Here is a 14144-nt window from a genome sequence, read left to right as displayed (position 1 = left end):
TGAATAGCCTTTCCAGTATCTTTGAAATACCTTCATCAAAGGCTCTATAAAAATCAGTTTGGGTAAGCCATATCCTCTCGCCTTAGCTTGTTGCTCGAACGGATTCCCCTCCCCCAAGGCAATAACTGGGTTTATATTTTGGACCCGACGGCACACTGGTGCGTCTGGGCTCAGCCTATGCTCACGTCCTGTGGCTCAACAGTTAGGTGCCTTTGGGCATAAATATTGCCTTCTAAATAACGAGGTTGGTTTTAAGCTGTATGAGCAGGGTTGGGTTTGTTTTTAAAATAATGTAATCAGCAGCCTTGAAAAATTTATTCAGTCCCTAAGATCTTTTAAGCAAAAGCTGAAATTTAAAGACTAAAGTGATGTCGCCGGGCGCATTCCCTGTTGTGCAACCCCGGGCGCACCTGCTACAAGACAGCTCACTAATTTCGCTGAAACCCGTTCCTGTAATCAAGTGGGGAGCGGTAATTGTCATCAGCCGGTTAGTGCAGAAATCTAAGCTTGCAGACGGAGCGGGCTCTCAGAAGCGGTGTTTGGAATGTCTAAAGAGGCAACACGCCGTGTAAATAGTACCTGTGCTTTCAGCCAGACGGATAATAGTGTAGAAGCTGCTGTTTATGTGGTTTGTGGAAAGGCAAGGAGTGTTTCACTCTAAGCAATCAGAAAAGCTGTTTTCTCGATCTATGGAAATAGAAGAGTCCCTGTATCCTGCTGGAGAAATGTGTGACCTGTATTTGCGGAATTATGTGGCCTTTTGTGAATATAAAATATGACTTTAGCATTTAGCTAGTGACTGTCTCATGCTGGTTTCGTTTTCAGGGGAATTAGGAGCAAAGATTATAGTTCAGTAGAGCCAAGATGGTTTGAATAAGAATGGTAGATGGGGCAAATAAGGACTTTGCTTACACATCACGTTAAAATTGTAGCAACTGGGGCCCCTGGGTGACTCAATTGGTTAAGCATCTGCTTTTGGCTCTGGTCGTGATCTCAGGGTCCTGGGATCGAGTCCCACATCAGGACTTCCGCTCAGCGGGGAGTCTCCTTCTCCTTCTGCCCCTTCCCCCTGCTTGTGTCCTCTCACTCTCTTTCTCAAATAATAAAATCTTAAAAAAAATTGCAGCAGCCGCTCCCGTGAAGCTGAAAATGTTATTTTCCAGCCATCTCTGGAATGCCACACTGCAGCCAGTGTCCTCGCCAGGGAGCAGTTAGCCCCACGTAGGACATGTGGCGCTCTTCCCCATCACGTTCGGACACATGGGGCCGTGTGTGACCCATGTGCAAATTCCCCGTAAATGAGACTCTGCCTCTCAGTGCTGTTTGCAAATACAAGGCTCTTTCTGTGCTTAGCAGGGCTCAGACTCTTCCAGTCTTGAATTCTGCAATTAGGTGAGGATGGGTTCCGAGAGGGCTCAGCGGGAAGCCGCAAAGATGATTAAAGGGATGGAAAGTTAGAGTCACAGGCAAGAGTTAAGGGGAACCCTCATTTTTTTCGTCTGGTGGGTGATTTAGTGATGATTCTGCAGCATGTGGAAGATGCTTGCTTGCAGAAAGGGGTCTGTGACCAGAACTGAACCTCTTGTCAGAGCTGTTGGAAGGGCTGTTGAGGGATAAAGCGGCTTCTTCCTGGGAGGGCTGTTCCTGACCCGCACAAGCCACGGAGAACAGCGCTGTCATCTGCCGCCTTCTGCTGGGGCTTGAACACATGTACAGAGGGACTCCTCCGGGCCGCTGTCCGCCGTGGCATATCATAGAATCATCTAGTTGTTCTTCGAAACAGTTTTTATTTTATTTTTATCACATTTGTTTTGGTGCCAACTACCGCTGTATAGTTTCAGTTTTTCTCTGCAGCCTTTTTAGTTAATGGCGTCTGTTACATGGAAGCATTTTTGATGGACAGGATGAGAGTGTTTTCCCAAGTCGGGCTTCTCAGCCTTCACGCTATTGACACTTGGGGCCGGATCGTTCTTTCCTGTTGGATGCTGAGCAGTATTCTTGGTCTCTGGCTGCTAGCTGCTGGTAGCACCCCCGTCTCCTAGTGATGACAACCAAATATAGCTCCAGAAAGTTCCAAATGTCCCCTGAGGGTCAGGGCAACCTTGCTCCCAGTTGAGAACCATTGCTCTAAAAGCCACAGGACTAGCTACTGCATATGTGATTATTTCCAGCCTTCAAATTCCTCGGTGTATCAGAGTTTGTGAAATTTACTTTATCGGCACTGTGCCTGGTGTTGTCATCGTACTGTCCACTAGAAAGTGCAAAATGTACCTCGTTCTTCAGGAGCTGTGGCCCCTGATACTAGCTCGGGTAGAATAGATAACAAAGCTCTTGTATTAAGAACAGCTTAATTGATCTTTAAAACAATTAAAAATGAAGTTTATGACATTCTTATGTGTTCGCTTGTTTTAAAGATTTTATTTTTTCATTTGAGAGAGAGAGAGCGAGCACAAGCAGGGGGAGAACCAGAGGGAGAGGGAGAAGCAGACACCTCGCTGAGCTCTGAGCTTGACGTGGGGCTCGATCCCAGGACCTGGAGATCACGACCTGAGCTGACAGCAGACGCTTAACTGACTGAGCCACTCAGCCGTCCCTATTTTTAAAGAATTAATACATATTCACAGAATATTGGGGAAATCAGAAGCAAAAGGGAAAATAAAAAAAAGCACCCACTTTCTCAACAGCATAGAAGGCCATGGTTAACGTCTGGTGCATTTCCTTCTTAGCTCATGGGCCTTCTACATATGTAAACATTGGGCCTTTTGGTGGGGGGTTCTTTTTTGACTCTGGCTTCCGTGAGGCCCTAGGGCCTGGGAGTCTACGCTCTTGTAGCCCCGGCTCATTCCCAGGGTGGGGAGTTGTTTTAAGCTTTCCAGCATGATCTATGTATGTCTTGTGCAGCCTCCGTGTGCGGGCATTGTTCTGGTCGCTGGGAGGGCGGGGAGCAGGAGCCAGTGACCGCCCTCTGTGAGCATGCGTGCTGGCCTCTGTTGCGGGCCTCGTGGTGACAGATGGAGGTTTCTTGCCCCAGTTGGGGCTAGACGGTTGGACCTAGCAGAGGGCTGCAAAAAGCTTTCTCGCTGGTCCTTCCATTCATCCGTTTTTGGCCTGTATGTCGCCCGTTGGAAGCGTTCAGCTAAGTCTTGGTAGGACAGTTCCAGAGCGGCCTAGCAGAGCCCTTCCAGAGTAGCAAGGAACACGGCTTGCATCTCTGGCTCCGAGTCCAGCTGGTGCCATTGATTCTTTTCGGCAGCGAACAGCTCGTGGGCTTTCCTTCCCAGGGTCTCCCCTGTGAAACGGGCTGTCCCACACGGCCGGAGGGACTGAGCACGCGGACATTTAGTAGAACCACTCGCTCATTCGTTCCCCTGTTGACTGATTCATGCACGCGTTTGGCAAGCATCTATTGTGTGCCTCCTGTATACCAGGCCTTGTCCAGGCCCTGGGAACGCACTGGCGAGCCGGGAACCGGGCATCGCCGAGCTAGCTGCTGATAGAATCGGGACTTCTAACCCGATCAGGACACTTGGAGGACACGGAAGGTGGTTCTCTATTTCGACAGGTGGACTGATGGTCACTCATTTGTGTTTGGTCTTATGAGGGGCTGAGCAAGTCCTCGTTTCAGTTCTTGACTGAGGTCTGTGGCTTGATCCAATCCCAGTGAAGACCGATCCTTGATCCATTCGCCCCGATGGTTGAAATGGCTGGGTTCCTGTCACGTGGGACTGTGAGAGCATTCTCGGGCTGCGACAATGAGCCGTGTGTTGCTAGTCACCAATGCACCTCAGGGCTCTGGGCCAGAACTGTCTTGATTGAGGAGAGAGATGGGCAGCGCGTACCATGCAGTGTCCACGCTTGAAAAACACGTCGTGCCTCTGCGTCCTCTGGTATTTGTGGTCGAATCCCAGCCCATTTGCTGTAACCGCATTTCCCCTGACCCACATAATGCGCCGGCATTTGCCCAGCGGGCCCACGGTTTCTCTTTTAAACAGAGACCCTTTTTCAAACTCAGCCTGACCCCGAATGCTGCCAGTTTTCCATTAGAATACTCAGGCAGTTCGAATTTTGTTTTTCAAAGAACAATGTAGGTGAATAGTAGTCTGTGAGAAGGCCAGAGATGTATTCTAGAAACCAGGATCCATTTGAAGACAAGCCTTACTTGTACATTTTTCCTAACCTTTTCCCATGAACCAAAAGAAAGATTAAAATTCCAACAGAAGGAAAATTGCCTTGGAGAAATATCTTGAGACCGATGGATTTATTTCACGTGTGACTTAAAATAGCCTGGGTTTCTAGTACTGCATAAAGCTGTATTTCTAATGAGTTCCTGTTACCCTACTTTTCTTCGGCTTGCGTTTGCATGTCCTTGCCTACAGATAGAAAGAGCCTCATTGTTACCATAACAGTTTTACTATCTTTCTTTGAGGAATCCCCAAAATGATCCATTTTTAAGAGAGGCCATCTAGGAGGTGGGGGCATGGTGGCTTTTCTGGAGTTATTTCTTTGGTCCCAAGGGCCATATTTGGAATTAAGCTGCATTTCTGGGCTGTGAGCCTGGGATGGCCCTATTGGTTTTTGTTCCTTTCAGGATTCATAATGCCATTTGGGCCAGTTAAAAGTTAGTTTGTAAAAAAAAAAAAAAAAAAAAAAAGAAAAGAAAAAAAGAAAAAAAACTTACTAAGGTCGTTGGGCAGCGAAGTGCAGTTTCTTGTCATGTCCGACTTGAGCCCACGATGAAGGAGTGTTAGGAAAGCAAGGGTGGAGGGCCCTGGGCCTTCTGGGTGTCCCCGAGCCCAGGAGGAGGTAGTACATCCTCCCAAAGAAGTGGCCTTGCTTCAGGCCCACGCGTCAAGACTTTGGCGACGATCAGGTCACAGCAGAGGGACCCTCACATGGCATTAGCTTCAGAGAGATGCCGATTTTCCAGATGTTTGGCTGAAGCCCTTCATTAAGAATGTGGCATTTGCCCCCCGAACCCCTCTCTGTGGGATTGTGGGACGCGGACAGAGGGAAGGCCGCTGTTCCTGTGGCGGGGGCTGGAGGCGGTTGCGAAACAGGGGCCTCTGCGCAGCTTATTGTTCCCGCTCACCCATTCCAGAGAACGCCAGACAGAGGCAGGAGGGCATCGTGAGCAACTCCATCATGTACTTCACGGAGGAGCCCCCCGAGCTGCCGGCCAACAGCCCGCACCCCCTGAAGCTGCGGCGCGTCCTCAACCTCAGCCCGTTCACGGTCACGGACCACACCCCCATGGAGACGGTGGTGGACATCTTCCGGAAGCTGGGGCTCCGGCAGTGCCTGGTGACGCGGAGCGGGTGAGTGTTCTGGCCGGACTCCGAGGAGACCAAGATGAACGAGTCATGGTCTCTGTCCCCGGGGGCCTCGAGGGGCAGCCGGTGCGAGGGGAAGGTGGGAGAAACCTGCCGGCGGGGCTGCTGGCCGGCCCCAGGCTGAGGGTTGAGTCAAAAAGGGGAGGAGCCGAAGGAGAAGGATTTGGGCAGCTTTTCTGCTCCCCCCTGCCCTGGGTGGCACTTGGCTCGGGGAGAAGGGACAGCTTGTTGTGCTGTCACGGGGTCTGGCATGCCTCCACGTGCTGGTGCCACGCAGAAGCGGGCAGTGAAAGGCACAGGCTCGTGAGAAAACGGGGGCGTGCGGGCACGCGGGGCGGACGTCACGGGGCCCGGAGCACGGCCTCTGCACGGTGCCTGGTTAGGAGCTACAGAACCGCTACGAGACGCGGATCACTGTATCTTAAGACGCGCCAAGGGTTTTTGCAGAAGCGGGTGTCGTAAGGGCGGTGGCTTGCGGGCTGTGTCCGGTGGAGCCCACATCGGCCCTGGGCTGGGGGCGCCGGCGGCCAGTGCCGTCTAAGGTCACGCAGAACTTGACTCCCCCAAAACCTGACTGCGGGTAGCCTACTGTTGACCAGAGCCTTACCGATAACGTGAGCGGCGCATTAACACGTATTTCTTCTGAACATGTATTTACACGCTGTAGTCTGGAAGCCAGAGGAAATGGGACTAAGAAAATCATGAGGAAGAGACAGTTCATTTGCAGTACCGTCCTGCATGTTTCGAAAAAGATTTGCATGTAGGTGGACCCATGCGGTTCAAACCCTTATTGGTCAAGGGTGGCCTGTATTCCCGTGCCCCTGGGTTCAGCCGGGGCAGCTCTCGGCAATCACCTGGAATTTCTCGTGGATGACGTGACCCATAAGCAGATGTGAAGTTCACATCATGCTCGGATTGTTCCCTGATACAGCAATCGGTTCAAGACAACCTCTTGTTTTCAGAACAGCTGTCCCCGAGTTGCTGGGAGATCTGGTGGCCCCATGGCATTGTCTCTGCGGTGACAGTACTACATTTGCTTTGTGTTACCACGAGTCAGGAAATTAGCATTGCACAGACTGAAGGCTCATGGTGGTGTAAGAGGTGCCGTGCCCCAGGGCCATTCTTTGGGCTCAGAGGTACAGCCCAAATCCCACGGCTTCAGAGGCCTGGGTAGAGGAGTAGACTGGCCCAGTCAGGGTAGCCTGGAACCTTGGGTTGTCCGCCCAGCGTATTCTCTGTAAGCTGAGGGGGCTGCAGGGACGCTGATACCCTGTGTCGAGGCCTTAACTCTCTAACGTCAGTTATACCGCGGAGCCCACCGTCCGGCTTCACCGAGCACTTCTCACCCAGGGTGATGTTGCCCCCCAAGATGGTGGGTATCCTTGCTAGAGAGAGGGGATGCTCCTCGCACTTCGAGGGTAGAGATCGGGGATGTTATTCGGAAGCCGCTGTGCACGGGGTGGCCCGCATTGCATCAGAGACTCACTGGCCCGGAAGGTCACTTGCTCTGAAGCTCGGTGACTGTGGACTAGGTGCCCATGAACACCCAAGTGAGCCCTCCTTACTCCCTTGCTTCCTTCCTGCCGTCCTGGCTGTGCAGGGGCCGAATGTGTGCGCTGACCCAGAGAACCCCGAGCCTGCGCGCCAGGTGTCTTCAGCTCCAGCTGTAGCGGGGGGCGGGGCTGTTGCCCGTGGGAGGGACTGTCCATAAGCGACGAATACAAGTTTGGGACTGGAGATCGCTTCTGCTGGTGATTTTTATTTTTATTAACTAATTAAGTTAATTTGTAAAAAAGATTTTATTTATTTATTTGAGAGAGAATGAGAGAGAGCACGAGAGGGGAGAAGGTCAGAGGAAGAAGCTGACTCCCCGAGAAGCTGGGAGCCCGATGCGGGACTCCAGGAGCATGACTTCAGTCGAAGGCAGTCACTTCACCAACTGGGCCAGCCAGGCGCCCTATTTATTAATTTTTTCACTGGTGATATTTAAAGGTACTCAGTGGGTCACGGGATCCTCCAGAGTATTAAAGCTCCAGGCTAAACGTGGAGTGCCGGGGCCAGTGCAGCCACTGATCCCTCGGCTGGGGGTTGGGCCTGTGAATGTGTGAATGTGTGTCCTGGACTCCACTTTGCAGAATGCCGAAGCCTATTTACATACTTGAATTTCCAGCGCCCGGCGCAACTACCACTGTGATCACCCGCGGCGTCTCAAGTGCGTCGCCATTTCTTTTTTCCTTTAAAAAAATAATCATCCAATGTCAGTTATCATTGGAATTTCCAGTTCTGGCAGGAAATTCTGCCCTTACCGCCCGCTCACACCTCACGCAGCCCCCATGAGGTTTTCCTGTGAAGATCTGGGTGCCGAAATTGGCTCCGAATGTTCTGCGAGAAAACAAAATCGCACTCTCGCTCTGCATATTTTAAACAAACACAGATGCTGATGCGTTACTGCTGGCAAGGGAGCCCAGTCTGCGGGGCTTTCATCTCCTCGGGCTCACGGCCAGGGCCGCCACGGCCTGAGCCAGCGTGCGTGTTTGATGTACTCCGTCACCATGTGCCTTCCCTGCTCGCGGCGAGAGCCCCGGCTTGTCCTGTGGACCTGCCTCGGCGGCAGGATTTCTTGGGGCCTGGGCCCCAAGGTCATGGCGAAACCACGCCAGGAACCACAGAAGGCTTTGTCCCCAGGAGGCTTGAGTCTCCGGAGCCTCCAGTGGCTAAGGCCGTATTGCATTTCGGTGGGATTCTCCCCACAGAGGCTCTCGAAGGCCAAAGCGGGCGCAGGGGAGGGGGAGGTCGAATCAGCTTTCCCCAGCCTGCTAGTTGGGCCCCCAGGACTTGGATGGGGTGGCCTTCTCAGAAGAGCCCAGCTGTTCTAACTGGATATGTTCATGGCCACGGACTGGCCATTTGTCATTCCCTCGATTCACTTGAACTGCAATCCAAAGGGGCCAGAAGGTCAGGCACTCGATTTACAGTAAGTCCCGTCCCACCACTACGATCTCTGCCGGCTTGGACGTTGTCCCCTCCCGGGTGGGTGTTCAGCCTTCACCTTTTGCAGTAATTGTTGTAGGCCAAGGCACAATTTATGCCCAAACCCGAGACCGCTCTGAGTTCCTGTTTCCCCAGAAGCATTGTGAGCAGCTCGACGTTCCGTGTTTCCAGTTACAGAGTTTGAAGAGGAGGTCGTCCACGCTGCCCCGGGGGGATGAAGGGCAACCAGACCAGGCTTCATAGATCCAGGAGGGGTGGTGTGTGTCTGTGTGAGTGTGTCTGTGTGAGTGTGTGTGTGTGAGAGAGAGATAGCAGAGTCCTCGTCCCTTTGCCAACACTAACAAGCCCTACTTTTTCAAAGTCACATTCGCTTCAGCACCATCTTATAGGGCGTCTCTCTGAGACCTGGTGAAGGCTCAAAAGTGTCCAAAAAATAATAAAGCCGAGAGCTCGTCATCTGCTAGGAGACATGGACATAACCCAGTTTGGGTGGCTTGACGCCAGTATTCTAGAGGACAGGGTCCTGAGCCAGGCTTTCAAGGAGAAAATGGCAAAGGACAAAAGAGCGGTGTCAATCGGGAGGCTGTTGGCTAGTTGGCGATCGCCAGCCGGAGATCCCCCCACCTTCCCCCCCACCTACCCCTTTCCCTCCCACTGCCCCCCCAAGCACCGCAGAGACCCGCCCCTTAGCTGCCCCGCCCCCCCACGCACCCTGCTGCTCACCCCACCTCCCATTTCTCCTCTGACCCCAGCTCCTAGTGGCGTATTACAGGCCCATGTTGGTCGCCTTTGTACTGTCCCTTTTTTTTTTTTTTTAATTTTAAATGCGATGGAAGAACTGTCGTGGACTGAATTGTATCCCCCCAGATTCATATGTTGAAGCCCCCCAGTCCACCGTGACTGGATTTGGAGATGGGGTCTTCAATGCGGTAATTAGAGTTAAATGAGGTCCTCAGGTTGGGGCCCTAATCTGATAAGACTGGTGTCCTTACAGGGACAGGAAGAGGCAGCAGGATGTGTGGGCCCGGGGAGAAGCCAAGTGAGGGCTGTGAGCCAAGGAGAGAGGCCTCTGGAGAAACCGAACCCCCCCAGCACCTTGATCTGGGCTTTCTGGTGTCCAGGATCGTGAGCGCAGTCACCACCCAGCCTGTGGGGCTTCGTTGCGGCCGCCTGAGCTGAGTCAGGACCCTGACTCCGTGTGGCCACTTTAGTAGAACAGCGTCTTGTTTGATGGGACATTGACAACCTTACTGCATTCTGATACCCTCTAGAAAAGTCCTTAAAGTAACATGTGAACACAGTTGAAGCCAAGTAGCTCTGAGCAGCTAGAACAGAGAGTGATGCCCGGTTCTACCCTTCCGCGCTGGCACCCCTCTCCTTTCAGGGGACTACTTTTCTCCCACAAGGGTTTGTTTTCTTTAATTAATAGACTATTTTTAGAGCAGTTTTGAGTTTATAGAAGAATTGAGCATGAAGTACAAGGTTCCCATATACCTTCTCCTGTCCCCTCAATTTCCCTTACTAGTATGTTGCATATGTTACATTTGTTGCCTTTGAGGAACTGATACTGGTACATTAACTCCCGTCGGTAGCTTACCTTAGGGTTCGCCCTTGGTGTGGTACATTCTGTGGGTTTTGATAAATGGAGAATGACCTGTATCCACAGAGTGGTTTCTCTGCCCTAAAAATCCTCTGGGCTCCACCTCTTCGTCCCTCCTTCCCTCCGCCAAAACCAGGCAACTACCGATCTCTTTACTGTCTTCATAGTTTTGCCTTTTCCAGAGTGTCCTAGAGTTGGATGTGGCCTTTTCAGACTGGCTTCTTTGGCTTAGTGACATGCATGTCAATTTCCTGCATGGCTTTTCATGACTTGACCGCACATTTCTTTATTAGCGCTGAATAATGTTCCATCACCCAGAGGGGCCACAGTTTAGGAATCCAGTCACTCACTGAAGGACATCTTGCGTGCCGCCAAGGTTTGGCAGCTCTGAGTGGAGCATACATCTTCTAAGAGTTAAGGAAGTTACTTTATGTCACCACTAAACTGTAATTATAGAGAATTAATAGTGACTCAGTATATCATTCAATATCCGATTCATATCAAATTTCAACCCAGAATTCTTTGAAGGTCCACACATTGCATTTGGTTGTTTTGCCCCTTTAGCCTTTCATCTAGAACACTTTCCTGTCTTTTTTGGTGTGTTATTTATGACACAGTTTTTGTTTTTGTTTTTGTTTGCGAAGAGTCCGGAATCAGTAGTCTCACATTGGGAATCTGTTTGATAGCTTCCCGGTGGTTTGATTTGGCTAAGTCGTTTCTGGTGATGTGCCAACATAAATGATGTCACAACATCAGCTTTTCCAGCTTTGTTGGTGATAAGCTCTGCCACTTAGATGAGGTGGTGGGGACCAGAGCCCTCTGCTGAGAAGGGACATTTTTCTCTCTATATGTAATCTGTGGAGGGATCCTGTGAGACCAGGCAAGTTTTTTGCTTTCCAGTAACCATTCGCCCAGCAGTTTTGGAACCCATGGATGATTACTGACTAAACTAATTATTACAAAAGGCGTTGCAAAATGTCCATTTGCTGATTCTGTCTCGCTTTGTACGTTTCCTTCCATTTCTTAGACCCTCACAGCAGAGTCATGATGCTTGCAGGATTTTGACATCCATGCTTTTCAAGTCCCCCTTTGCTATCTTCCCCTCTCCTGCAGACATTCCTGTGAGGGAGAGGGGAACAGGCAGTACCCGCTGTCTCCCCCGGGTCAGAGGTATGCAACTAACACCGGAAAACAATCGCCTTTTCAGGGTTGGTTAAGGGCTGTGTGGTCAGGGACAGTTCTGGCCTGACAGTTTCACTACCCAGCATGCATTTCACCAGCGGCAGCTGAGCCCAGTGCAGCCCCGGATGCTAGTGTTCCCTCTTCGTAGTCCCTTCTGTTGCATGGGAGATGAATTTGACCAATTTGGCCTTAATTAAATAAATCACAGAGTGTATTGCATTTGTGTTTTCTGATTTGGGGGTATCTCATTATTTTACACCGATACAGAGTAGAAATCTTTCATTTTATTAACTACACATTATTCCAGGGTCAGCCTGACCCTGTTTAGTTCTCCTTCTGTTTTTTTTGGGTGTGCGGGCTACCTGGCAGACCGATTTGGCCAGTGGAACTTTCTTTCTCTAAAGAAACTGTGCACATCCCCTTCCTTCAAACCTTTTACTTTACCGAGGGTGCATGGTTTGTCCCAGCAGGTGGTCATTTAAGTAGTTAATAAAATCAAGATTGAGGGGGCGCCTGGGTGGCTCAGTGGGTTAAGCCGCTGCCTTTGGCTCGGGTCATGATCTCAGGGTCCTGGGATCGAGTCCTGCATCGGGCTCTCTGCTCAGCAGGGAGCCTGCTTCCCTCTCTCTCTGCCTGCCTCTCTGTCTACTTGTGATCTCTCTCTGTCAAATAAATAAATAAATAAATCTAAAAAAAAAATCAAGATTGAGTAAGGGCTGTGGGGTGTGGTTGCGCAGGTGTGTCCTGTGCAGTCTGGGGCATGTGTTACATTGTCGTGTTTGCAAACGGCACTCCTTGGGGTTGTGCAGTGTGTAGTCTAGGGCCCTTACGCAAGGAGCCCTGTTAAGAGGCCTTGTTTTCGTAAGTTGAAAACAATGGAATTTTGGAAGAGGGGTCATTTCCATTTATGGCGAGAAATATGAATGTTAAACTTTACGCGTCCACTATGTTAGACTTAAAATAGGATCACTTGGATCCTTCTACTTGGAATTTCTGTGGCCCAGTTTTGACAAAGGCTTTCACAATTGATTTTTTCAATTGATTATAGTCCTGAAATTTAGGCGAGCGTATTAGTCACTGTAGGTTTCTTGCTGTAATTAACAAGCTTGCCATCTCAGTGGCCTAACACGGTAGTGATTCATTCCCCCCCACGTCACGTCCAATGTGGGTTTCAGCAGGTATGGGCTCTCTACCATAGAGTCATCCAAGGACCCAGGTCTTTGAATCTGGTGGCTGCTAAGTCAGTCCTCTGTGACCTCAGAGTCCTCCATTGGCTCCCCTGCCTGTGGCCACCAGTTGAGGAGAGGTGACCTGGGAAGGGCATCTCTCCTCTCCACCTACATGCCATTGGCCAGCGCTCAGTAACTTGTCCCCACCCGACTGCAGGGAAAGCTGGGAAATGTCTCTCTGTGCATCCAGGTGGAGAAGGCCCTGGGGTTTAGGGCAGGCAGGAGTCAATCTTGCAAAGCTGACCTCTTTTCTCTATTTTGTTTCTTCTCCAGGAGACTTCTTGGCATCATCACGAAAAAGGATGTCTTGAGACATATGGCCCAGATGGCAAACCAGGACCCTGAATCCATCATGTTTAATTAGAAACAAGGTGGCATTTATTTTGAGAAAAACACAACCGTGTCATTTTAAAAGAAATAAACAAATGATATGTTATTATCCTAACGAACGATTGTGCGCTGGGGGCAATGGAAACAAAAGCTTTGTTGGAAAGGAAGAAGGATGAAATCTTTCTTAAAAAACAAAAGAGAGAGACATCAACGAGTAGGCATTTCATAGCTTTAACCCCTTATGAGTTTCCAGCTGTGTTTCTTTTTTTTTTTTTTAATATTTTATTTTTTATTTATTTGACAGAGATCACAAGTAGGCAGAGAGGCAGGCAGAGAGAGAGAGAGGAGGAAGCAGGCTCCCTGCTGAGCAGAGAGCCCGATGCAGGGCTCCATCCCAGGACCCTGGGATCATGACCTGAGCCGAAGGCAGAGGCTTTAACCCACTGAGCCACCCAGGCGCCCCTACAGCTGTGTTTCTTAATGAGTTTATTAACCGCCGTCGGGGCATGGGGGTGGGTGTAAACAATATGGCTCGTACAAGGACACGGAACACAAATGCTGAGTCCAGAAATGTTTGCCCCTCGTTTTAAGGCTGATGTTTGTGAAGCTTTGAGTCCAAAAGGCAAAGGAGTAGTGGCCTGCCAGCCTCTGTTATTTCTTGGTTCCTGAAGTGTTGCTGCTATTTCGTTGAATCGGACTAGAGATATCTGCAGTCGCTTTGTTGGAAAAGACAAAAGAAATTAAATCGGCACACAGTGAAAGCTGAAAGTTTGCCAGTGGGTTCACTCCCGACCATCCCATTTCTTGCTCCCGTTCTCGGCCCACTGTTTCGCTTCTCCCATCACTTTCCGAACCAACATCCAGGGTCTCCTGCGATGATGAGTATGAAGAAATCCTTTCTCTGTGCAAGGCCAACACCTTGGGACTGCATGGTGAACTCCTGGCGTGTTTAGTGCTGCCTGTATTTCCTCCCACACAAAGGGGTTCATCCTGATTTTGAGGGTGTACACACCTGCTCGTCGTGTTGCAAATGTGTTGCATGTGCATTCCTAAATATTGAGCCATCCAGCACTTTCCATGGGCCATATCCTATGTGCTGCCAGCTTGTCGTAAGTGTGCTTTAATTTCTGAACAGCGTACGTGAGGGTCAAAACAGGCTGCCCCGTGTTACCACTTATTTTTCCTTTCAGATCCTATTAAATACGGCTGCAGAGAGGGTGAGGCATATAAAGTCTCAGTAGGAACTCCTCCAAATGGATTGCAAAAGAGATACTAAATTGATTCTAAATCTGTTCCATTATCTTCTCTGTAGGATGCAAAACGTCTGGCGTTAGTGTCTGAGTGTGCACTTTCATGCTTGTACGCGGAACACGGAAGGGCAGAGTTAAACCATCGACAGCCAGTTTGAGCACTGGGCTTCTATGTATTGAACTTAATGGTGCACTTGTGTCTTTAGTCAGGACTTCAGTCTTTTCTGGGAGA

General features: G+C 50.2%; 1 protein-coding gene across 1 annotated transcript in view; it reads left to right on the top strand.

Moving 5' to 3' along the window:
- LOC111157152 (chloride voltage-gated channel 4) overlaps positions 1-12775 on the top strand; it is a 56683-nt gene extending 43908 nt beyond the window's left edge. Inside the window, exons 11-12 of the mRNA XM_022518413.1 lie at positions 5099-5315; positions 12606-12775. Coding sequence (XP_022374121.1) covers positions 5099-5315; positions 12606-12696 — 308 coding nt within the window. The 3' untranslated portion in view covers positions 12697-12775. The remainder of the gene's footprint in view (positions 1-5098; positions 5316-12605) is intronic.
- The last annotated feature ends 1369 nt before the right edge of the window (positions 12776-14144 follow it).

Source organism: Enhydra lutris, unplaced genomic scaffold (genome assembly GCF_002288905.1).
Source record: "Enhydra lutris kenyoni isolate GAN:26980312 unplaced genomic scaffold, ASM228890v2 scaffoldscaffold52, whole genome shotgun sequence".
Classification (NCBI taxonomy): domain Eukaryota; kingdom Metazoa; phylum Chordata; class Mammalia; order Carnivora; family Mustelidae; genus Enhydra; species Enhydra lutris.
The sequence above is the reverse complement of the archived record's forward strand: the minus strand, read 5'-3'. Positions and strand labels throughout refer to the sequence as shown.